The sequence below is a fragment of the Dipteris shenzhenensis genome, chromosome 10 (genome assembly GCF_047967505.1).
Source record: "Dipteris shenzhenensis isolate YYH24624 ecotype China chromosome 10, Dip_SZ_1.0, whole genome shotgun sequence".
Taxonomy (NCBI): domain Eukaryota; kingdom Viridiplantae; phylum Streptophyta; class Polypodiopsida; order Gleicheniales; family Dipteridaceae; genus Dipteris; species Dipteris shenzhenensis.
Window position 1 is genome coordinate 7926230 of NC_141605.1, and position 26438 is coordinate 7952667.

A 26438-nucleotide genomic window follows, 5' to 3' on the forward strand; every position below is an offset into this window, starting at 1 on the left:
AGATGAAGCCGGGAGGGGCCTAGGGAGTGAACTAGGGATGGACCCATACTTTGCTAGATTGGGGGAACTAAAAAATCTTCTTCTTCTTTTAACGTTTCTTAATCTTTAACGGTGGTTGTGACAGCAGCATCATCATCATCATCATCTTGGCTGGAAGCTTTTTGATTATGTCTTCCTCCTCCTCCCCCTTCCATTACTGCTCTCCTCCTCCTAATATCTTGCTTCCTTAGTAGGCTTATTCATCTCCCTCTCCTTGCTTCGTCATCAAGCTCTGTACAGTACGCCAATTTCCACCATCCTTGATCCTCCAGCTGCAGCTGCACTCATCATCAACCTCGTTGATCATCATCGACCTCTTCTTCTTCAGTAAGATCATCTCACGTAGATCATCAGTCTCTTCCACAACTTTCAACTGTCAACTCCTTTGCTTAACAGCTTCACATCATCCTCGCCGACTTAATGTCAAGTTTTTCCGTCCATCTGCCTGCGCTGCTCTCATGGCAGCTCTAGCCTCACCATCTTCCTGCACTGCAACTCAAGAACTTCAAACGCCGTCGAGGTTTTTGCATTTCCATTTGATCATGACTCGATTCCCCTCGCATCTTCTAAAGTTGCAGACAAATTCTCAATTCTTCGCTTCTCTTGGCTGCAAATCAGGGAACAGATACGCTTTGTTTCTGTCTACGAGCCCACCCATCACGTCTCTCAAGGCCGTAACTTTGACATCTTAACAGAACCTTCACTTTTTGCGTGCAAACGCAGACAGCAAATACTGCAGTTTTGACTCCTCGTATCGTCCCGCCGAGATACATTCGGAATCGCCGTCAATTTTTCCTTTCCAATTACACCACCCATTCATACATAACGTTCGAAGGCCTATTTCGAGCGTCGAAGCGAAGCGGAAGAGTTTGTCGACAAAGAATCATCCACAATCCCTAGCTGGTTGGGATGTTATATCTTTACAGGATTTCGTGATCAGTTCCATTATCATGGTCAGAGTTGCAACCTTCTCTCGCCGCCGTTAACTGGGGTACTCTAAAAACGAAAAATGTGATGGCATCTTTCAAATCTGCACTCAACGACTCTTTAACGTCGTCAGAGACAAAGCTCGGAGGAAACACAATATTTAAAAGAGAACGGCAGTCACTTCCAGCGGACAAGGATTGCCTGAGTTGTTCGAGAGAGATCTCAGATGACGGGATGCGTCTCCCTGATAATATCTCTCCTTTTACAATCAGGTACTCAAAGCCCTCCCAGCTGAAAACGTGATTTCCTTTATATCAAACTAGGCAAAGTTTTGTCATATTTAATGGCTCGAGAAAAGGTGGTCGTGTACGCCGCTCTATCTCTAAAGCAGTTTACATGTCACGAAAGGATATCACATATGCACGACAGCACTCATAGGGAGATGTACACGCGGTAACATCTGAGTCGCGGAAAGATATCACGTATATCAGCAACGCGCTTTTGGAATTGTTATATTTTAGTGGAAAATCCATATCCTGCAGATGCCTTGTTTTCAACCTGAGACGGCGTGAAAACAGAGGAAGGCTCTTACTGTCATTCTGCTTATTTAGAAGTCGTACAGTGTGGAAAGTTTATCTTCAACGTACTCTTGAAGTTGGAAAAGCAATTACACAGAAACAAACCATCCTTAGTCGCATGATTGCATCTTAGTGGTTTCCAGCGAGTCACTTATGCTTTGCTTGACATCATGGCTTAAAGGTATTACGTTTGGGCCTGCAGGAACTTCGTCTCCACTATCCGAGGCAAAGATTTTTCAAAATGCTGGCCTTTTCGACAAAGAATTTTAGAAAGATGTTTGAGTAACGGCTTCAAACCACAGTTGCCACCTTTTGATCCTCTTCCGGAAGGCCATGCCTGTCTTCGAAAAGATAATTGCCAAGAACAAGCTATTGCAATAAATGAGCAGGTCGTCTTCAAAGCTGCACAATTTACAAAACAAGGTCGCTCGGAAGAAAGCAGCGAACGACAACTTGCAAGCAATAGGGTATTCTCAGAAACGGAAGCGGTTTCTCGAAAATGTGCATCTGCATGTGAAGACAGCGGTCGTGGCATGAACGTTCCACTGTATTCAGGTTGTGACATGAAAGTCCAACTGTCAGAGAAACAATCAGAAGACGACTGCTCAGAATGTGCCAAAAATATCCAGGAATTCCTTAGAGTGGAAATAGTTAGTGCAGCTTCGACACAGAGGTCTCCTAATGAAAAAATGAAGAAAACAGATGATTATGGCGAAGCCAGTGCAGAAATAGTGGATCCTGGCTTGCCTCATGCGTGTCAAGTAGATGTGACAAGAGCGGATGTTTCTCCTGATAGGAAAACTTCATATTCTGAAAGTGAAGGCATAAATGCTGCAGCAAAGGGATCAGAGAAGATCCTGTCCGATTCAGAAGCTGTCTTCATTGAAGTTGCACAAGGAGATTCCAGCTCCCAATGTGATGAGGCAACTAAACTTCAACAGCAGCAAATCAATTGCATATTGGTATCTCACGATTTCTCTATGCAGGCTCAAATCCAGAATCTGGCCTGCGATGGTAATCTGGAGCCTCCAGAGATTTCGACAAGTATGAAACCATGCAATGATGAATACCATCTCGTAGATGGCGTGAGGTTGAAAATATCAAATGTTGACATCACGTCATCTCTTGGGCTTGAATTGGTGGGACAGCAGCTCGGAGTTGAAGCAAGGATGAATGGTGAGAATGTTGGTATTACAGGCCAGAGTCTGGCCTGCGATGGTAATCTGGAGCCTCCAGAGATTTCGACAAGTATGAAACCATGCAATGATGAACACCATCTAGTAGATGGCGTGGGGTTGAAAATATCAAATGTTGACATCACGTCATCTCTTGGGCTTGAATTGGTGGGACAGCAGCTCGGAGTTGAAGCAAGAATGAATGGTGAGGATGTTGATATTACAGGGATAAACTCAGATTCATTAATACCCCAAGAGTGTCCTGTATGTCTGAACTTCACCTCTTCGTCCAACACGGCATTGAATGCACACATAGATCGTTGTTTGGAAATGGTCTTGCTGGGTCACAAAACCAGAATAAGACTTCTTAAGAACAGAATCAAGCCTAGGATCAAGATGCGTTCCATGGTAGAGATTTGTACAGTGGCACCCACTCGAACTTTGGAAGATTTGGAGTTGAGCTCCAAACGTTGGGCTCTGAATGAGGAGATATCCTCAAAAAATGTTTCTGGCCCTCTAGGCTGGAGGGCTGGTGTGATTCAGAGACAGCCTCGAACCCCCTTGTGCCGTGGGCCAGCTGGATCTTGGAAAGGCAACAGCAAATCAGAAGATAATCATGCCTGGTCACTGAACTTACCTTCTCTGAATTGTCGTCGTCTAGAAAGCACTCGAACAAAGTACCCTGTCACAAAAGCTGCTTCGAATTCTCTGAAGCTTGGGATTTTGAGCAGTCCAAGTATGCGCATTTCTACAGATGTCACTTTCAAGGTAAGGATTTGGTATGCAGGGTAATTTTTAGATGCAGTTATTGAACCATTATACCACTACTATAATGTTAACAAATAAATCTCAAAAGTTTATAGTCGATTTTGACATTTAATGCATCATTGAACAAATGCTATAGTAATGAAGGATATATTGCAAAACATAGCACCTTGTTTACTAATTGTGGCTTTTAGTATGGGTGGGCAATTCTTAAGGATTTGGGGGGAGCCCAATTGTTACCTATCTGCAGCCAGCCGCAAACTTTCTTAGTATGAATTGGCAATAGAAAAAAGCCAAAGACATATATATATATATATATTTAATGCCAGAATGGATTTCACTTGGTCTGCAAGGATCTGGGCGTCCAGTGGTTACTTGATGAAGCCAGGCACAAAGTTCTTACTATATGGCAATAAATTTTTTTCCCATGTAAGGCTTGTGTTTGTGCGTGCACTGTGTGTGTAGATAGATAGATAGATAGATAGATATGGATATATATATATCGATATAGATATAGATATAGACATAGACATGCAGATAGACATCGACATAGGCATATGCATAGATATAGATATGGATATGGATATGGATGTAGATATAGATATATAGATGTAGATATAGATATATGGCTTTAGATGCCAGAGGCTACTTCAAGTGGTGTTTTGAAATGTTTTAGTTCATCCTTTTTTGAATATGGACGTTTCCGTAAGGTAGAGCCCATACTGGAATTTCATTGCTCTAATTTGGAAATTTAAAAATGGTAAGCATTGCCTAGTATTTTTATACATATGGTTTTGGCACAATCAAGTTCAATTCTTTCGTAATTCTCCCCAGGAAGTTATAATCATGTTTGCTGTACCTTTCAAGGGAAACTTTTATTCTCATGCTCAGGGTTAACAAATGGATCTGTTCATGCTTGTAATAGAATAACTGTTGCTGAACAGACAGTGGCAGTAAGACAGACATGGCATATAGTGGATGGCCGAAAGTTACAGAGAGATCCCATCCAACAATCACCACAGGATCTTCGCGTGAGAGCATCGGTGGCATCTTGTGATAGCAGTTTCAACATCATCTGTGGAGACGTTAAGAAGGGACTCCCAGCATGGGAAACACACCGAGCCTGATGGATGAGAGTATGTAGGCTAGGAAGTGGTTGTAGGAGGGTGGTGGTTGATGTTGGCAATAGTAGCTGTATGAGGAGGGGTAGGAGTAGTGTTTGGTGTGCAGTGTTGTTCATGAGAAAAGTGTGTAGGAGTGAGCGTAGATAGATGCAGAGTGTGAAGGTAGTATAGGTGTGTGCATGGGAGGAAGAGAAGGCATAGGGTGTCGAATTTGGAGCAGTCCAAAAGGGTGTGTCGAGTGTAGTGGGTGCCCTCTTGTGCTACATTATGCAGAGGGTAAGTCTATGACGAAAGTGGTAATGTAAGTAATGTGTATCCATGAATGAATTCACACCCTACAGCACAAGGGACCTTTTCAAAGATGTGCCATGTACTGCGTAAGCATTTACAAGGACCTTAAAGACTTCTGCAAATCCTCATTTTCTAAATTTGGTTGCCTCAACTAAAGAGGAACCATCGTGAACTGCAAGAAACAATTGGAAACCTCAAAGAGCAATCCTTTGCCCCACCACTCCCCCTTCCCCCACTCTTTTTCAACGAAACTCCTATCTTGTAACATTAGGGGTTTAGGGGTAGAGCTAAGATGTATTATGTACTACGGGGTAGAGCTAAGACGTATTATATACTAGCTTTATGAGGGCATGTAGAACTCATTTGTCTTTCATTATCCAAAGGGTTGCCAAGTCTTGGGATAATCGAAGATAACGTTGTCATTTTCAAAATTAAAGAGATTTGGCAAGCAATGCCAAACTCCATCAATAGGAAGGGAATTATTCATTGGTGGGATGACACCAGAGAAAGAATCAGAAAGTGGTCGAGAGCTAAGGGAACTAGGAGGGCTAAATCCACATGAGCTAAAGAGGATGGCATCAGATGTAGACTTGAAGCCTGCATAGAGTTGCTCATGAGCTCTCCTTTTGACTTTATAATTCAAGAGAAGGTAGGAAGCATTGAGTTTGAGCTTAGGGAGTTTGAACATACGACTTATTGTGCCAAGATTCGGTCCAAACTCCACCGGAGTAAGAAGGGAGACATGCTCTAGAGCATTTTTAAAATGTCTTAAGTATAAAGAAAGTTACCTTTAAGTTATGCTAAATAGACTTAAGAATGTGCATGGGAACACGATAGAGGGAGACAAAGAGATGTCTACATATATGTAAACTGTATAGAAGGGAGAGATAGGACTGCTATGGGTAGATGTCTTGACACAATTTCCTTCCATGGTCATTGTGGCGGAGAAGGATATGCAGGCATCCCATGTCAAAGGATGAGTGCAAAGACCAGCTGCAGAATGGAAAATCTCTTGGGGCTGATGGTCTTCTTAAGAAGTCGCGCACATACATGCATGTCTGTATCTATGCCTGTGTCTATGTTTGTATGGTGAGTAGGAGTGGCTCGTACCACACATCAGGACCCATATGCAGTAGTGAACCTCTTCATGAGGGCATTGACCTATTTGTGGGATATTTTTATTGACTATATTTGTGATTGTTGTTCTGAAAAACTGCCTCCCATGTGTTCCACAGACTGCTAGTAGTGCCCTGTGGTGCATCTCTATCTAGAAACTAATATCATGCTTGTGTGATTGGCTAGGAAACTCCCTAGCTTTGATGGGAGGGTACCATTGATTTACAGCTTTCCTGTGGATGCCATTGGCCACACTGACCTTTGATGCTTTATCTGAGTACATTTGTGGGTGTGGGTTGGTGGTGGGTGGTGTGGGAAGGGGGGAGAGAGAGAGAGAGAAAGAAATAAATAAAGAAAGAAAGTCCACGGGAGGCCTCGCGGGCCTATGGGACAAAGTATGGAATCAAGTAACTCATACAAGCCATTGTTGGCCGTGGCAAAGGGCTCACTAAGGCCCTTGCTGAGTACTAAAATGTTATACTAGTACAAAATAGCAAAATAGCATGAAAGTGGCATGAAGATATCAAGTGCTCAGGGCTAGAGCCCCAAGTGCATGGACCGGCTCCACGTATCCAGGTTCCATGATGGCTCTCTGATGAGATGCAAAGAGCTCACGTATCTGCATCTGTTGAGATGTCTCCCGTGGTGGTGGAGGACGTGGTCTCCTCGGTCTATGGATCCGATGGGCTATGTCAAGGGTGATGCTTCGCCTCGGTCGATCTCCCCTAAGGAGAGCTGAAATAGGTCGAACCTCGATCGTGTGTGCTCTGATCGCCTGTCGCACCGTGTACGGTCTCTGTACCCCTCGCCTGGCAGTGCTGTGTCGGCTCCCTCCACTAATCCATATATCTCTCATGTCGGCTATCTCCTCCTCTATCCTAGAGTGCCTTGGGGCCCAGTCAAATGCATAGAAAATCATGACCTGTCTCTGCGCTCGGTCTACCTCGGTACCCTGTGGTGCGGTGGTCCCATCCTCTTGCTCTCTGATATGTCATAGTAGTATCTCCGTGTGTCATCGCATCTCCATCAAGTAGAGCCCAATGCAGACCTGGTCCTGGAAGTGGATTAGTCGTGAGAGTGAGCCAAAGCCGTACCCCTCCTGAAGGAGGCAGTGGTAGCGCCCTCAAATCTCATAGTAGGTTGGGCAGACACACAGAAAGTGCTTCTCTGTCTCAACCGCCCCCATCGTGCATAACCTGCAAGTCCGTTTCTCTCTGGGTATGCGTGCAACTCTTCCAATCTCAATCCTCAGCTAATTGGACGAGACCCACATTTGTCCGATGGCAATCCTCAGTGCGTGTGAGACTCCTCTGTCCTCGAGATACTGAGGTCTGATGATGAGCCCGTCTTTTGATACTCTCAGAAAGTGGTCATAGTAGAGCTTGGTTTTGGTGGGGAACTCCTGGCCCCCCCCCCAAGTGCGAGATGTGTGGGAGCTGGAACCGTATGATGCGGTTAATCTCATCTCGTGGGACGACTTGGGCGGTGCATCCATGCTATACTGAAATAGGGGAAGCCGATCCATCTGAATGCCGTGACAGGCGAACCATGCGGTGATGCATGCGAACCATGCTGTACTTGCCCCCCTCTCAGATAGTCGTATGGAGGACTCTAGTGGCAGTCTCAGAAGTCTCTCACGAGGTCCCAAACTTTGTGGAGGAAAGTCAGTGTCCAAAAGATGGCATCAATCTGGAGAGGGCTCATGGCAAACTTTGCTTGTACAATCTGATGGGGGACCGAGGGCTTACTCCGAATTGTCCTGGAGCCCATAATCACCTGTAGCCGCTCGAATCTCTTCCAGTCTACTGCTGAGATATCACACCCCAAAACAGTGCTGCATACATGGCGGTCGGCCTCACTAGAGTGTCAAAAAGCCAACTTCGTCAGTGGATCGTGGAAGCATTGTCGCTCTAGTTGGGCCAAGGCACCATGCCCTCATGTGAGTCGTGCTCTGGCTGTGTGGGTCATCGTGAAAATTGGCCCTGTGAAAACTACACCCAAGTATGTGTAGGACTGCACAATCTCCACTGGCTGACTCTAGTATGTGAAGCTACGTCGGTGAAGCATTGTGTAAGAGGTGTTGAAGATCATGACCTTGGTCTTCCCAAGGTTAACCATCAGGTCTTTGTCTGCAGAACACCTCTAAGGCATCTAGATGTCTCTGTAGTCCCTTTGCCGAAGATGACAGTAGGACTATGTCATCCGCATATAGTAGAATCTATATCATCAAGACTACTAGTGGTGCTCCCTCGCCTCCTAGGCGGTCTATGAAAGATATAATCTCATTGATGTAGAGCCCGAAGAGAGTCGGTAAGAGAGGGCATCCCTGCTTTACTCCGATCGTGCTCTCAACCCAGTCTGATAGGCCTCCTGGGACATGAACTCTCCCTCTAACAGACTCGTATAGGCTCACCACTCCCCAGATCAGAACCTTCGGAATCTGCATATCCTGAAGTCTCCTGATCATGCATACATGACGGTCGGACTCACTAGAGTGTCGAAAAGCCAACACTTCGTCGGTGGATCCTGGAAGTGCGCCTAGAAGCATTGTTGCTCTAGTCGGCCCAAGGCACCATGCCCGCGTGTGAGTCGTGGTTTGGCTGCATGGGTCATCGTGAAAACTGGCCCTGTGAAAACTGCACCCAAGTTTCTGTAGGACTGCACAATCTCCACTAGCTGACTCTAGTATGTAAAGCTATGTCGGTGAAGCATTGTGTAAGAGGTGTTGAAGATCATGACCTTTGTCTTCCCAAGGTTAGCCATCAGGTCCCTCTCTCTGCAGAACACCTCTAGGGCATCTAGATGTCTCTGTAGTCCCTCTGCCGAAGATGACAGGAGGACTATGTCATCTACATATAATAGAATCTGTATCATTAAGTCTGCTAGTGGTGCTCCCTCGCCTCCTAGGCGGTCTATGAAAGATGTAATCTCATGAATGTAGAGCCTGAAGAGAGTCGGTGAGAGAGGGCATCTCTACTTTACTCCGATCATGCTCTCAACCCAGTCAGATAGGCCTCCTAGGACACGGACTCTCCCTCTAATGAACTTGTATAGGCTCGCCACTCCCTAGATCAGAACCTCTAGAATATGCATATCTTGTAGTCTCCTGATCATGCAGGATCGCGGGACAGTGTCGAAGGCCTTCCGAAAGTCTACAAAGTAAGCGTAGACTTTATGGCATCTCAACCTCGCCGCCTCAATGATAGTCCTCAAGGTAAAGATGTGGTCTAGAGTGGAGTGCTGTCTCCAGAAGCCTGCTTGCCCTAGAGAACGCTGCCCATGTGCCTCTGTATGGTTGCTGATTTCCCTCTCCAGTATCGATCCATAGATCTTGGCTAGCGTGCAGCCAATCATGAGAGTGTGATAGTTCCTAGTATCCATGGGGTCGAGTGTATTGGTACTACAGTGGTGGTACTCCATGAGGGTGGGAAGCCGTGACATACGGCGTGGTTGAACATCTGTGCTAGTACCGGAGACAAAACCTCCTATCCATGATCAAAATGCTCAGTGCGTAGTCCCTCATGGTCCTGTGCTCTCCGGTTATGAAGCAGGCTGAGTGCCCGCATATTCTGTGCCGTGAACACGTGGCAAGTGGTGGGCCGGGGCATAGTGGACTTATCAAGTGGTGCCTGCATCGGGACATCATAAAGAGAGCATGCATAAGTGTGCCAAACACCTGGGTCTGTGATGGGTATAGGTGGCTTCCCCTCCAATAGAAGCCCCCATCCAATGGTGGGATCCCCCCCTCGAAATGAATTGATCACCTCGTCCATTCTATGGATGAGGAAGGCCCGCCGCTTATGACGTGTCAGTCATCGTGAAGTCCACTGTGCCTTGGATGATGTCAAGTGGCCAAGGGCTCGCTCGCGTGTGAGATGAGCTCTCATCTCTCTGCACTCATCATCATACCAAGGATTCTGTGGCATCTTCCCTAGTGAGGCACGTGCAGATCGAGTCGTGGGGAAAGACCTGATGGTTTCGTCCATGACTACTGTGGAAAGGGTGTCTGAGGCGTGGGCAAGGTCTACATCATCTCCAAGTAGTAGAGCTGGAAGTCCCTTCGCCAAGTCGCTCACATAGATGGGGTCCAGGGCACGATCAAAGTGAACCTGTACACGAGTGGGTGCAGGGGGGACCCTCTTTGTGGCTGGCATAGTGGTAGAGATACAAAAGGCTAGGTACGAGTGATCAGCCCCGAGTGGGGGAGGGGGCACAATAAAGTCGTATATCCATGAGGTAAAGGCCAAGGGACCCAAGAGGTAGTCCACTATGCTTGTCCCTCCGCCATGTGGGAAACAAGTAAGACCACTGGATGATGGCCATCTCTGTAGACCATTGTAAATGATCAAATCATGAACAGCCCCTAGCTCAAGTAGATGTTGCCCATAAAAAGGCATTTGATACAGTGCCCAGAGACGTGCTATGGGAGAGAATGCAATGCATAGAAGTGCCCAAGGAGATAAGGTTCGTTGTCTTTAGACTTTATGAGAAAGTAAAATGCCAGCTGAAATGTAAGGATGGGATGTCACAAGAATTCTACAGTAATATGGGGGTCAAACAAGGATGCCCACTCTTACCCACCTTGTTTGGTTTGTGCATTGATAGACTTGAGGAATTGGTGCACAAAGAAGCATGTAAAAGAGAATTGTCCAGTCTTAACCTAGCAGGTTTTGGGATTTGGTTGCTTCTTTATGCAGATGATGTGGTTGTTTTCACTGATAGTGAGAGCAAGATGCAACAAATGATGGATTTACTCGGCATATTCTGTTCGGAAAGTGGGCTGGCTGTTACTCATGACAGTCAAAACTATACAGCCAAGCAACCCCCCCTCAATCTCATACATGGGTCAACGAGTTGATACAGTGCACTCATTCAAATACCTAGGCATTGAAATTCCAGCCAATAATAAATGGAGCAGCTGTGTGCAACGGAGACTTGATGCAGGATGGGGAAAGTATTACCAATTTGAAAATGACTGCAATAAAGGCAATACAAGAAGATGGCATGTACGAAACATGATTTTTGGGGCATATGTGATACAGACAGTGCTCTATGGAGTAGAGGTGTGGGGTGGGAGTATATCATCCTCGAAATGGAATGATTTGGAAAAAATGCAAAAATCTTTTATTAGGAGACACCTTGGCATCAAGGCTACTACACCCTACTCTCTGCTACTTCTAGAGACAGGATGCTTACCCACAGAGTTACATGCTTTAAAGAAGGTACTCAGATACATTACAAAGGTCAAAGGCATGGATGTTGAAAGGCTGCCAAAGAGGGCATGGGGAGAAAGTCAAAACCCTCAAAGATATGTCCCTCTGGTCCGACACCATCATAATTCACCCTCTTCTTTCTCTTCCTTTTCTTCCTTCTCCCCCCGGTCCTGATCTCCTCTCTCTCGGATGATCACTCTACCACCTCTGTATGCAGCCCATTTCCCTGCTTCTCTTGCTGCCATGACGTGTACCATACCTTCCCTCCTGTGTTCCTGCTGTAGGAGGGTGAGGTCATTGTCCAGGTAGATCTGGGTTCCTTTCAAGGTCACCCTTGTACTCATGAGGGTCTTCCTATCCATGGCTGTTCATAGCTTCATCACAAGTGGCCTTGTGGGTGTATCGGGCTTACCAACTCTCCAAGCTGTCTCACATGTCAGGTTCACACCCATTTTGGTGAGCAAAGCATTTGCATCTGCCATAGGAGTATTCCTATTGTGAGGCTTTGGACTAAGACATTTAGGGCTTTAATGTTTCTCCTTTTATCCTCCTCTAGAGCATCTGAAATGAACTCTTTCTTGGGAACAGCAGTACCTTCCTTGACCACATCGCTCCATTCCAAAATTGCAGCCTCTAATTTCTTGATTTTCTGGGTGAATTCAGCATGTTTACCCTTCATAGTTTCTTGCAAGAATGCCAAGTCTTTTTTGAGTTTTTCTGTCACGATCTGTGACGTATTCCTTTCTCTATATCTTCGACTTATGAATGGTTTGATGAATGGACACTTGTGGAAGGGTATGCCCTTTCGACGGGACACTTCCTATGAGGCACAACCCTTCACAAGAGACATTCTATTGAAGAGACACTCCCATTGTAATGTACCCTCTCATCAAGGGTCACACCCTTCACAAGGAGTACACACCTCTTCATGAAAAATACTTTGGAGTACACACCTTTTCATGTGTGACTCTTCACTCTCTATATAAGAGAGGCCCAACTGTATGGATGACACACTACAGACACTCAAGCAACACAAATATTCCTTGTTCTCTGCTATTTCAGCCTCCTTTCTGTTCCTTAGCACATTTCTAAATATAGTAAATCTAGGATTTCTTACAGTGGAATGAGAGCAAATTTCGCTTCTGCCTGTAGGAAATGCCCCCCACCTTCTAGCGCCTATCTGATACATCTTTTTCCGCTAGAAGGATATCCACGCACGTGCATGGAAGAGATGGAGAGAATGAGCGTAAAATTTTTTAGTGCCAACCCCACCTAAAGTCATCAGTGGCCTCTCCGTCTCCCTCACATCACGAGTTGATGTGAAGGGACACGACAAAAACCGTGTCTTTTGATGTGCTTGGGCTGTCCCAAAACCAAGAGACGCACCTTTTTCACCATTGGACGTACCTTTTGATGAAGAGTTTTGACTCCTCACCCAAGGGACACACCCCATCGTGGAAAAAAGGACACACCTTTTCGTGTGGGGACACCCCTTTTTAAAATAGGGTTACACCCCTTCATAAAAAGGTACACCTATTCCAAGGGTCACACCCCTTAGAATAGGCACACCCTTTGGCACCAAGCACCAACTTACAAAAGGGTACCTAGAGGGCCTAAAAAGGGCAACCAGCCCTACACCCAAGGCCTAACCCTAGACTACCCAAGGGTTCATTAAACCCACGTTTTAATTTTTTGGTAATCACCACCCAGCAATAGGCGCACGAATCAAAACGCGAATTCCTGAAATATGTTTTGCCTTTTTCTGCCGTACGTGATTGCGCCATATCCTTGCAGCAAGTCGTGCCCTTCGTCAGGCCTCCGTCTTGAGTAGTTCTCGATTGCCTGCATCAGCCAGCTCTTTTTGCATACCTGCCTACAAGACCTTTTGATCGAACAGATCCCCTTTGCAGCCTCTATCGTCATCTTGCTGCCCAGATTTCTGCAAACAAGGCGTAGGTGCCAGAAATTCGCCATCTTTTTCTACTGCAAATCACTTCAACCAGTCCCTCTTTTTCCAAGATCTTGCCTCTATCAACAGATCGAGCCCCAACTGGTTGATCGAGCTATCACTGGCAACATATTGCTGCCCACAGCCGGACTATTTGCTCGCTGAATTGCCTCCCTCTACAGCAAACCCTAATTTCGAAATTTGAGGCCTGACTATTGTCTTCTACCAACTCGACATCAGGACCTCCTTCAACTCGTAATTGATGCTGTACTTTTTCCAGCCCGAAGCCCACCGTTGGTACACGCTTTTCAGCACAGTCCGGCAGTTCTAATCTATGCCAGGTGGATTCTTTCCATTCTATTTCTAAGGATTCTCTTTCATATTGTTATTTGACGCTCATTATCAAATTACAGCAAATGAAAGCCTCTTCCTTAAAGCATGGAAACCCCTGGTAATTCCCCAGTCCCTTCAAGGACACCTTAGGCATCATCTACGACACAATATCGTGTTGAGATTGCACAACCAGCCCATTTCGGAGCTTTTGCATCATGGGTCTTCTGTGTCACGTGCCCTTCCAGTGACTTGGACCACATCCTATATCTTTTGCGTGAGGCACCTCAATTACATTACTTCCTCAGCACAGTCCAGGTTGTGTTCCACGAGACACATAGATACCGAGAACCCGATATTTCTCACGAGTTGCTGTCCATCTTTGGAGAGACTTTTACCCCTCAGCTTCAGCATCTCTAGGGTACTCTCCACCTCTTTCAGCTCCCAGATATCCTCCTGCACAGGTTTTACCTTCCCCAAGATAGTATTTACACTCTGAAGATACTCCTTCTCCTGGATATCCTCCACTCCCGACAGCAGCTCCTTATTCCTTCTTAGATCCGTGGACTTTGCAGCCTACCCTTGTACTCTCACGAGCAGTAACACCCATTTCGGCATCACCAGTGTTACCCAGACAGGACCTCCTTTACCAGATTTCCACGGGTGGTTCCATCCTGCCTCGCCTGCCCCCTCCAACATGAGCAACCTCAGGGAGCAGCCTGGATCTTCTTCGAGAAATGTTACAAACTAGAGTGCAGGTTCGTGCTCTTCTCACAGGGACCTCAGATATGTCGCAACGCTCGCGTGCAACCTCTCCGGAGATCAGCGACTCAAGTCCAAAAAAGACCTCTGAAGTCAACTTACAAGGTGAAGCACTACTTCAACTTCAAATTTCCCAACTTCAGGATAGCATCTCCGACTTGGTCTAGAAAGTCCAACAACTCCAAGATTCTTGCAGTTTCACACATACAGAGGATGACGTGACGCCATCGGACGACTATGTGGACTCGTTCCCACCTGAGGTAGAAAACACTGAGCTCAGTGCCCTCTACCGCTTACTCCAAGCTTCCAAAACTAAAAGACTTGACATTAAACTTCCGGAAGCCTACACTGGTCAACGAAATTGTCGAGCAGTTGATCACTGGCTCGCAAAACTGCGCATGTACTTTGATACTGTTGACCTCACTGAAGGCAAAAAGATTGCCTTGGTAGCCTCCCTCCTCAAGGATACAGCTTACCTATGGTGGCAACAACGCTTAAAGGACGGCAAAAGTGTGTTAACTTGGGAACGTTTTGAACACGTGCTCCGTAAGCAGTTCATACCTGCCAATGCGGACTTTCAAGCACGTTCAAAACTCAGATAGTTGGAGCAAACAGGCTCCCTGTCTTCCTACATCTCTCAGTTCACCACATTGGTGCTGGAGATTGATGGTTTAACTGATGATGATTGCCTTCATGCTTTCATCTCAGGCCTAAACCCCTCGTTACGCATTGATGTTCTCAAAGGAAACATCACCACCACAGCTGGCGCTATTGCTTACACAGAGCGCATTCAGATTTCCAAAACACAGGGAAGCAGAGTGCTAATAGAATACAGAACTCTACTATGGCCAAAGGTGCTCGCCCTCAAGATAACCCCAAGTTTAGAAAAAACGCGGGTAATCAAGGTCAGCGACAGTCTCAAGATCCCCACAAGTCTCAGAAATCGTATGCTAGATCCCAACAGAAGCACTTCTCCAAGGATCGCGCCTCTTCTTCTTCACAAAGTCATCACCGTCATCCCCAACATAAAGGTGCGGCCACTGACAAGAAGAACAACTCCAGCACAAAAGGACTTTGTACCATCTGTACAGGCGACCATAGATGGTTCGATTGTCCCAAGCGATCAAAGGAAAAATCCAATATGGAACCTAGCACTTCCCAAATAGAAGATGCTACCCCAGCACAAGACAAGAAAGGCAAAGTTGTTCGAATGGCAAATACCATCCACATGAGCCTTGCCAACAACCCCGAACCTTCCCTGGCCACTCAAGTGCTTTGTGTTCAAGGATCAATTCGTGGAACAACGGTCACTATCCTCATCGACAGTGGCTGCTCTCATAACTTCCTAGCTAGTTCTATGGTCGACAAACTTCGGTTGACCACCCGTCCTAGTCCCATGGACTATCAGATTGAACTCGCAAATGGAACTACCTTCTTGTGCAACACCAGGATCAAAAACTTGTCTTTTCGCATCCAACATTATACTGACAAGTTGAACTTCGACATCATGCCTCTTTCTTGATACGATGTCATACTTGGACAACAGTGGCTTTACGACTATGATCCATCAACCAGTTTTCGCAACCATACTATCCAGTTTGTCCACCAGGGAAAACTTATTGAGCTAATTGGTTCTAGGGACTCTTCTTCAACCCCAGTTGCCTCTGCCTTACAAGTAAAGAAGTGGGTTCGTAAACGTCAAGTAAAGACTTCACTTCTGTTGGTTATAGCAGTAGAGGAGACACCAACAAAGGATCCTCCCGAATACCTCAACCAACCTTTTTTCCAGCCATACTTGGATATTTTTCCACAGGAATTGCCAAAGCAATTACCACCTCGACGACCAGTGGATCACCCAATCGAACATATTCCCGGCAGTAATCCACCATCGAAACCTCCTTATCGGGTTTCTTATACTCAAAATGAAGAAATCCAAAGACAGGTGACCGAACTACTCGACAAAGTCACATTCGGCCTAGTCACAGCCCTTTCGGATCTCTTGTACTACTTGTGGAAAAAAAGAATAAGTCAATGCGCCTCTGCATCGACTACCGAGCCCGCAACAAGCTCACTATTAAAAACAAGTATCCATTGCCTCGCATCGATGATCTCTTCGATCAACTTCTATACGCAACACAATTCTCAAAGATTGATCTTCATTCAGGTTATCATCAAATTCGCTACGAGAAGGCGATGAGTACAAGACAAGTTTTCGAACAAAGTATGGACACTATGAATGTTTGGTCATGCCTTTTGGGTTAAACAATGCCCCGGCCACATTCATGACCCTAATGAATGACATCTTCAGGCCTTTCCTCGATAAGTTCGTCATCGTTTGCCTCGATGACATCCTCGTTTTCAGCAGATCCCTACATGAGCACAAACAACATCTTCACCAAGTTTTTGAAGTTCTCCGGGCAAATTCTCTCTACATCAACGTTGAGAAGAGTGACTTCTTCAAGACCCAACTCGAATATTTGGGACATGTTATTTCAGCTCAAGGCATCTCTGTGGATCCTAGGAAGGTCGAGGTAATCCGAAACTAGCCTACTCCTAAGAATGTTCATGATGTCCACTCTTTTCTCGGATTGGCAAACTTCTACCATACAAAGGTCTATCAGTTTTCCGAAATCGCAGCTCCTATGTCCAAATTATTGAAAAGCACAACAGTTTTTCAGTGGCTTCCCGAAACAGAGTATAGTTTCCAACAACTCAAACAAGCACTCACTACCACACCAGTTATGGCTATCGCTGACCCAAACCTTCCATTTGAGGTCATGACCGACGCTTCCGACATCGCTACAGGAGCAGTCTTGATGCAAGAAGGCAGAGTTATTGCTTTTGACAGCCATAAACATTCCGATATCCAAACGCGATACCCGGTTTATGATAAGGAGTTTCTTGCCGTTGTACATGCTTATCGCTCTTGGAAACATTATCTCATGGGAGCCGACTCGGTGGTCAAGACAGACCATCACTCTCTAAAGTATATCTTTACTCAGCCAGTCATGAACACTCGACAAGCACTGGGTTGAGTTTCTGGCCAACTTTCACATGACCATTGAGTACATTCCAGGACTACGCAATGTAGTTGCAGATGCTCTCAGCAGGTTAACCCTAGCATTAGCTATGGTAATCTCTACATTATCTGTGGATGTTCCGAATTCATTCAAAGGGAAGTATTTCAATGATAAAGACTTCGGCACAGCAGTACAAGTTCTTTTAAAAGATCAACCTTTGACTTCCGAACAAAAGATTTTCTCATCCTATTCTTATACGGGCAGCCTTCTGTATTATCAAGATCGCGTCTATGTACCACATGACAAGGATGTTCAACGTCTTTTGTTAAAAGAGCATCATGTAGTTCCTTATGCTGCCCATCCAGGCATCAACAAGACTTATAGGTTACTTAGTGCAACATACTACTGGCCTCAGATGAAAAGCGACGTCATCAAAATGGTTACATCTTGCTTATCTTGTCAACAAATGAAAGCAAGCCGATGACTTCCAGCAGGACTTCTTCAGCCTCTTTCAGTTCCAACTGAAAGGTGGGAAAGTATTTCCATGGATTTCATTACCACACTACCATGATCCTCCCGAGGTAACACTCAGATTATGGTAATTGTTGATCGACTGTCCCAAATGGCACTTTGTTGCTTGCAAAAGAAGTGCATAGGCTTTGGACATCGCCAAACTCTTCATACAACACATCTTCTGACACCATGGATTGCCCAATTATATCATATCCGACAAAGATCCTAGGTTTACTAGTCACTTTTAGATTTCATTGTTCGAATCTTTGGGTACAACTCTACTGTTTAGTTCAGCCTACCACCCAGAATCAGATGGCCAGACTGAAAGAGTCAACCAAGTTCTGGAAGAAATGCTTCGACATTATATTCAGTCACACCTAGCAGCTTGGGAAGAGTATCTACCACTCCTTGAGTTTGCTTATAATAACTCTTTCCATAGTGCCATCAGCATGACTCCATTCCAAGCAGCTTATGGACACACTCCAATTGTACCAACGAATTTTGTACTTCAACATCGAGTGGCCCTAGCTGATCAACTGGTTCAAGAAATGTAAGACATTCTACTCCACGTCAGGGATCATATGCGAAAAGCGCAAGAGTGGTATCAACGGTCTGCCAACAAACATAGACGTCACCTAGAATTTGACACTGGTGACATGGTGCTATTATTTGTAACCCCACATCGCTATAAGACGGTTAAGTCTGTGTTTCCTAAGTTGTGACCAAGATACTATGGACCTTTCCGGATCGTCAAGAAAAATTCACCTTTAAGTTACAAACTGGAATTACCACTATCATGGGGTAAAATCCATCCAACATTTCGTATTTCTTGGCTAAAGACGTACATTCTAGGCGATGAAGCAGTTCCTCCTACAGGTGATTATGGCCCAGAAATCGAAGACGATTATGTTCTCCTTATTCCTGAGCGTATTGTGAACCATCGACAGCGAGAGACTCGACATCAACTTATCACGGAATTCCTTGTTCTTTGGCGAGATCTAGACGACTCCGACGCTACTTGGCAATCTGATGAAGACTTACAGCAGTACCCTGACATTTTACAGTAGTATCTTCAGAATTTACCGTGATATTTTCTACATCAGTTCATTATCTCCACCAGGGTCTTATTTTGAGTCGGAGCGGATGTCATGATTTGTGACGTATTCCTCTCTCTATATCTTCGACTTATGGATGGTTTGATGAATGGACACTTGTGGAAGGGTATGCCCTTTCGACGGGACACTTCCTATGAGGCACAACCCTTCACAAGAGACATTCTATTGAAGAGACACTCCCATTGTAATGTACCCTCTCATCAAGGGTCACACCCTTCACAAGGGGTACACACCTCTTCATGCACATACACTTTGGAGTGCACACCTTTTCATGTGTGACTCTTCACTCTCTACATAAGAGAGGCCCAACTATATGGATGACACACTATAGACACTCAAGCAACACAAATATTCCTTGTTCTCTGCTATTTCAGTCTCCTTTCTGTTCCTTAGCACATTTCTAAATATAGTAAATCTAGGATTTCTTACATTTTCATTCTTAGATTTCAGTTCATTTATGATATTGTATCCTTCTTCTGACGTCCCCTTTGCCCCTTTGAGCTTCTTCATTTGTTCCCTAATGATGTTCAGCTCCTCGTGTAGGATGGCTGGAGCTCCTCTTCATCTCCGTGTGTGTTTGCTTTCAATTTTGCATTCTTGTCTTGAAACTAATCACCTGAGCTTCCAAGCTCTCTATCTTGGATGTGAGAAAACTGTTTTTCACGTCCATTTCCCGCATCATATCCATCTGCATTCTCCCAATTTCTTTTGCCCATTTTGCATGCATTTCTTCTTGCCATCCCTTCATGTCATCATTCATTTGAGCATGTATGTTTGAAAGCTCATCCTTCTTGTATTCTTCCAGTTTCTTTTGTAGGCATTCAATTTCAGCATATTGTAGCTTACATACCTCTTTGATAGTAGATAGGCATGCTTTGACATTCCCATCCTCTACTTTCTGCCCTTTGGTCCAAATTACCCTATATTTTCTGTCCTTGTCCCCTCTTATTTTCTGATCGGGTGAGCTTTCCATGGCCTCTTCTCTTTCTCTGATTTTTTACTGATTTTTTCTGCTCTTTGGACTGCCCACCACCTAAGGGCTGCCCATAGCAGTTTTTCTTGACTTGATTCTTGATTTTTGCAGGTCAGGAGCTGGTTGTGGAGCAGAGGTATAGGGCTGGAGTCGAGGCATGAGGGCTGTGAACCCTGTTTTGGTGGCAGCCCCTTGACATTGGCGGGCCTGGAACAGCTTGAGCTCAAGCACTAGATTTCCATTAGCAGAGAGAGAGAGAGAGAGAGAGAGAGAGAGAGAGAGAGAGAGAATATTGATTAAACTTATTTGGGAAAAGATAGAGGTTTCCATTAGCAGTTTTCTTGAGAATTTATGCACCACTAGTTGAGAAAACCGCATTGATGACAGTTCCTTATGAGAAAAGACTTGCTCCAACTTGCTCCGTGATCACAAAGATTTTTGGCCGGATATGTGAGTTCTAGGCTAATCAAATCATACAGCTACAACTTCTCCTCAATATAATCATCTCTAGTGAAGCTATAATGTTTTTGCTCATTCTCTTATGTTGTTCATGAAAATTTTGGGTTGTCACGCTTTGAAGGAGTCTCATCTTCTATGACCTTTACTGCTACTGTTTGAAATGTTGACCATGTGTGGTAATGTATTTGCTATCTTAGAAAATGATGGTACTTTATTTCCATGGGTGGGTAAGACACTAGACCAGAGGCTTGTAAGCATGTCAGCATTAACAGCCTACGAGTATGGAAATGTGGTAAGCACTGACAAGAGTACTCGTTAATCTGAGCAGTTGGGAGAGTCACATAAAGATCAGCAATCACATGGACGTGAACCCTGTCTTCCTGGGCCTTTGAGATCTGCACATGGGACTCCCTGTCTCAATACTGGAAAATTGAGGAAATCCAGACAAAATAAAAAATTGAAGGATATGGAGGGTTTCAGGGTCCTACAAGGTTCAAGGTTAGTGGAAAATACATCGAGAGATTTATCTGTGCAACAAAGTTTGGCAAATTGTCACGTTGAGAATGCTGTATTGTGTTCCAACCCCATTGAAATCTTATCCGGTAAGTGCACAAGGCATGATTCTCCTACAAGCTCCTTTCATTTGCAAGATTCTTCAGAAAGGGAACACAGCCACCATCGTACAAAAGAATTCTTTGACAAGGTTTCTAATCATCCTGTTACTGCAGCAGATGGGCAGCTTCAATCAACAGCTGCAAATGATAATATGTCTTCTGACCCTGTTCTAACTCAGGGTGGTGATGCCTCGCAATGTCATGATGGAGATAGACGATCTATAGTCACAAAGAACAGCAAGAGAAAGAAAAATGTTATGCCGGACCTTCATCATATTTTAACAAGACCAATACGTGACTCGTGCTGGCCAAGGTACCATGGTGTTACTTCAGTGGATACAAGTGCAGAAGATGCAAACAGGTTACTATGTGAGCTTAGCTGTTCCATGTATTCTCCTCAGGGCCAACACTCTCGAGTTGAGATAGGAGGTCAGCCAGATTTTTCTGAAAATGAATCTAATCGATTGGGAGATGCATATGTTTCTAGGTTGATGGTTTCAAAAGTGCAGAAAACTGGAATACCTTCTCTAGGTTGTAAGTTTCCACCTGAAGCCTCAAAGAAGAGAAGATTCTCTGAAATGGAGGTAGACAGGCATATGAATAATAATAATAATAATGCAGTTGAGGAACAAACTGGAACTGAGAACACTAGTAGAAACAAGAAAGTAGCATCTAAGACGACCAAAAGTATAGCAACTTTTCTTCAAGATGAGGACAGTGATCGCATGTTCCAGAGTTCATACGGAGAGTTAGGTGGTAACAACAGAGCATTGATGGATGGAGGCCAGAATTCAATCTCAGACAAAGAATTCTGCTTGAAAACAGCATACATCAATGGGCTGGGCAATCATCAGGCTAAGAATCTGAAGCGCAGAAATATGAAAGGTAGCACAGGATGTGTGGCTTCGCATGGAAAAAAGCAATCACCATTGGATCTTGTTAAACATTGTCATTCATCTTGCAATCTGGCCTTGGATCAAGCAATACAACAGACAAAGTCTGCAGGGGGCAGTTTGGAGGTATCAAATAGGGCTCTAGCTGACCAAAAGGTGCAAGGACTAGAAACTGGTTTTACAAATGCTGTCAGCTTTGCAAAACAGATGCTTCAATGTGCTTTTAGAAAGGAAACTGATTTTAAGAATGTCACTCAAGAATTGAGACCAGAAGAGATCTGCAGCAAATTTAAGCCAATGAGTGAAGAAGAAAAAGTTGCATTTCAAGCGGAACAAATGAAGAACATGGATGAAGTGGCTAAACAAGGTCAGGCACATCAAAGTGAACCAAATGAAGCAATTCTTGTACAAAATGGAGCTTTAGGTCACAGTAGTTATGAAGATTCAAGGAAGGCCTTCTGCATGACTCACAATGGAGAAATCGGTGAGACAGAAGCTCATAAAGAAAGAGTAAATCCCACTCCTCCGCATCAGCAAGCAGCGAAATCCAGCCTAGCTCCACATTTTCACTCTCTATCTGACAACACACCAAAATTCTCGTTAAGTCACATTTCTAGCTGCTGCATCCATAAGGCCAGTGTTGGCAATTTGGCTAGCATTACTAATACATGTTCTGGAGGAGCTGGTGGTCAACATGAAATTCAGTATTCATCTGTAGCAAAAGAGAGAGCATTTTTCCAGTCTGTCGACGACAACATCAGGACTACTTGTTTTCCATGTAATTGTAGAGCCAGTATAGAAGCTCCTGAGTTTGCAGCCTCTACCATTAACTTAAAGAATGGTATCTCCTCATCTATTCTTTCATATGCATGGCCAGATAACTCTGAATTTGCAGCTGCAGCATCTCCAGTTGGGACGGTAAATCATGATTTCTGCACATCTTCAAGGAGAGCAGACAATCCAGACATTTTGAGAGGGGAGGTTCCAATGGATCAAATAACCCCACAGGTTTGTCATATGACACTAGATCCGTGTGACAGGATAATGATTATGGATAATAGTAGTTTACAAAACATACAGGCAGTTGCAAGTACTGTAGGAGGGAATAATCTGCTTGTGGAAAATATTAATAAGGAGCAGGGTATTTGTTACACTTCTCTGCAGTGCACGATTGATAATATCCATGAGCAGACAGATCTAATGCCTTCCCAAGTGATTGCTGACCTTGAAAACCTAGAGATCGGAGGGGGCTCAATTCAGCCACACATTCTGCAGTCTACGGTGCAGACAATAAATGGAAAGACCTCCACAACTACTCCTGTTTATGCCAATCTAATGCCAAATAATTTCAGGGGATCTGGTCAGCTCCATACATTGTCATCAAAGCAACCAGCTTGTGGAAAGTCTTCTTCTGCAGGAATGAAACAAGAAGAGAAATCATTGGGAGAAAAACTAACAGAAAGAGAAGGAAATCTATCCAGAGCAAATGTACCAGCAAGACAGTACAGTAATGGCAGTGTCAACTCTTCTGCAGAACAAGGTGTGGTGCATATTTTTGGTAATCCCGTTTTCAAATTGATGGGCAAGGATGTGATGGTCACTAACAAGGATGTCAAGTCATTGAGCATAGAGGATCCTGTAGCTGTGAATGGAAGACCAGGCTTTCATACAGCGACCTCTTTCAAGCATCTGAAAAGTGTGGGAACTGCCAGAGATAGTGGTTTGGTACAGGACACTCACAGTCAGTTTCCACAGGCTTTTGTTGAAGTTCCTAACATAATGAATGAAGGTATACATTCTCCTTCTCATGTTGGAGCTTGGCAGGGAGATTCTTGTTAGTCGAGGGATCGCTTAGGCATGATGGATATTTTGGAGATCCATCCTCATGCTGGGAGGAATGTACGATTGTCTACATTTGGCAGTGTAGGGCATTCTGGATACATAGATCTTACAATGCCAAGGCCTTGAATATCAGAGGCTTTTTTAGGAGGAAGATTAAGAACTTGTGGTCCTAGTACAAGTTTGCAATTACAGAAAGAGGCAGTTGTTAACTCTCCTACTGGAATGCATGCTGAAGTCCTTTTTCTTGATGATTCTTTGCCAAGCAATGACACTTTCTTGCCCACCATATTGCATAGATCTTGTCACACAAATACTCACATGTAGGATCGATTGAAAAAGAGAGAGTGCAGATTGCAAAGGAGTCGATAGATTAGCCGTCACGTCAAAACTAGGATAATGAAAAAAAGGAGTACAAGGTACAAGTACCTAGACCTAGGACTAAGTGTCCTATGTGGCCTAAAAGGCACTAACACTACAAGTGCCTATATTTATGCCTACAAGGCACATACCATGGCCTATAGAGCATCACTAGAACCACCAGGAGATGGCAAACCCCCCTCCATGGGATGGGCTGAAGTATTCTGGAAACGTCTCAGAATACCTGGTATTTTTTGGTCATGGTGGCACATGTTTATCCAAAAGGATATAGCCATCTATGAATGTACAAGGGATGTCAGATCATGTAACAAAAGGGAACCGAGTGTAAAGCCTATCGGAAGACTTCGAACTTGGGACGAGGAAGTGCCTTTGTAAACAGATCTGCTATGTTGTCCTCTGTGGGAAGATAGGACAACTCTATGTCTCTTGCTGACAACCGCTCCCGAACATAATGATAGTGAACTTCAATATGCTTGGTACGCGCATGAAACACCGGGTTACGTGCAATGGCCGCCAAAGCACTCTGGCTGTCAGTGTAGACAATAGTGGAGGATGTCTAGCGAATACCAAGATCTGTAAGTAACTGTCAAAGCCAAACACACTCTACTGTAGCGGTGAAAGCTGCCTTGTACTCAGCCTCATAGCTAGATGTGGCAACTGTTGGTTGCTTCTTGCTGAGCCAAGAGATACATGAATTGCCAAGAAAAAAACAATTGCCAGTATGTGACACTTTGGTGTCAGAACATCCTACCCAGTCACTATCCGTGTAAGCATGCATGGTAAGTGAACCCTGATCACCATAGAAGAGGGCTAAATCTTGAGTGCCTCTGAGATATCTGAAGACTCTCTTCACTGCCTGCCAATGCTGTGAACTGGGCATGTGCATGAATCTGCTGAGCTAAGATACCGCATACTGTAAGTCAGGTGTGGTGTGACATAAATAAATAAGGCATCCAACAGCTTGCTGATAAAGAGTGATATCACATGGTGGGCTCCCATCATGAGCTGAGAATTTGAAGCCAAGGTCCACTGGAGTAGAGATTGGTTTGCAATCCTCAAACTGAAACGATCAAGGAGCTGTCCAATATACTTAGACTGAGACATCATGATAACCCCCTCAACATGAGCAAACTGAATGCCCAAATAATAGTGGAGCTGTCCCATGTCTGACATTGCTGCAAATCAGCCTTGAAAGCTGCAATTTGCTGAGTATCTGGGCCCGGGATGAGCATATCATCCACATATAAAATCAACACTAAAAAATCAGATCCACTCCCGCAGACATAAAGAGTGGGTTCTATGGGGCTATTCTGAAAACCAAGGGATAGTAGTGTGCATAGGAGGTTGTGTGACATATACTTCTTCCTGCAGATCCCCATGAAGAAAAGCAGTCTTGATGTCAAGTTGGTGCACTTGCCAATGATGATGGGCTGCAATGGCAATGACACATCTAATGGTAGTAATTCTGGATGTGCGAGCAAATGTCTCCTCAAAGTCAATGCCTTGTTGTTGGGCATACCCTTTTGCAACAAGACGGGCTTTGTATCGATCTATGCTGCCATCAGATTTCCTTTTTAATTTGTAAACCCACCGGGTTCCAATGGCATGCTTGCCGGGAGGGAGATCTACTAATTCCCATGTGTCATTTTTAGCAATGGAATGTAACTCAGCCCTCATTGCATCCATCCACTCTTTGCTGTCAAAAGCATCTTTATGGCACAGAGGCTCTTCATTGCAAGATGTAGCAAGGAGTGCAAACTCAAGAAAGTGACCATGCTGTCTATTCCCTTATCTTGTCCGGGCAGCAAAAGGCTGATCTTGTTTGCTGTCCCTCAATGTATCAAGAAGCCATTTGGGAACTTGCCTTTGCTGTCTATTGACAGCTCTTTCTTCAATGACTGCATCATGAATAGTGGGATCATTTTGTGCCAGAAGAGAAACCTGCAAATCAGCATGAGGTAGTTGTTAAGCCAGGCAATCTCCAACTCTAGAGGATAGGATAATCAAAGGCCAAACTGGCACAAAGGTCAGATAAAATACAGGTAAAAGGCCACAGGTGAATCTCTGTCAGGACGAAAATCAAAGCCAAAATACTGTGTTAAAACCTCGTCAAAACAGGCACCAGAAGAGCCCAGAATCGGAGGCCAAAACTGGCCAATATCTGGCCAACCAAAAACTGGCCGACCAGACTGGCCAGGTCGGCCAAAATCTGGCCGACCAGACTGGCCAGGTCGGCCAGATCTGGGCCGACCAGCTGGCCGACCAGCTGGTTGACCGACTGGCCCTTCCCTACTTAAAGGGGGGGGGCCTAGGTGCTCATTCACAGCTTCTGCTCCTGAGGTCCCTGCACACCCTGAGCTCCT

At 44.8% G+C, this 26438-nt stretch overlaps 1 protein-coding gene across 3 annotated transcripts; it reads left to right on the forward strand.

Moving 5' to 3' along the window:
* Positions 1 to 246: 246 nt before the first annotated feature.
* Positions 247 to 23923, forward strand: LOC147897352 (uncharacterized). 3 transcript variants are annotated; one of them, XM_087380598.1, is made up of 4 exons: positions 247 to 1238; positions 1747 to 3487; positions 20677 to 22863; positions 23020 to 23923. In XM_087380598.1, the coding sequence occupies exons 1-4, from the start codon at positions 1054 to 1056 to the stop codon at positions 23692 to 23694; spliced, it is 4788 nt and encodes a 1595-aa protein (XP_087236724.1). In that variant the 5' UTR covers positions 247 to 1053; the 3' UTR covers positions 23695 to 23923. The 3 variants fall into 3 exon arrangements, with proteins under 3 accessions (XP_087236724.1, XP_087236723.1, XP_087236722.1); XM_087380597.1 differs by having other exon boundaries at positions 20677 to 20950; positions 21077 to 23923; XM_087380596.1 differs by having other exon boundaries at positions 20677 to 23923.
* Positions 23924 to 26438: the final 2515 nt, after the last annotated feature.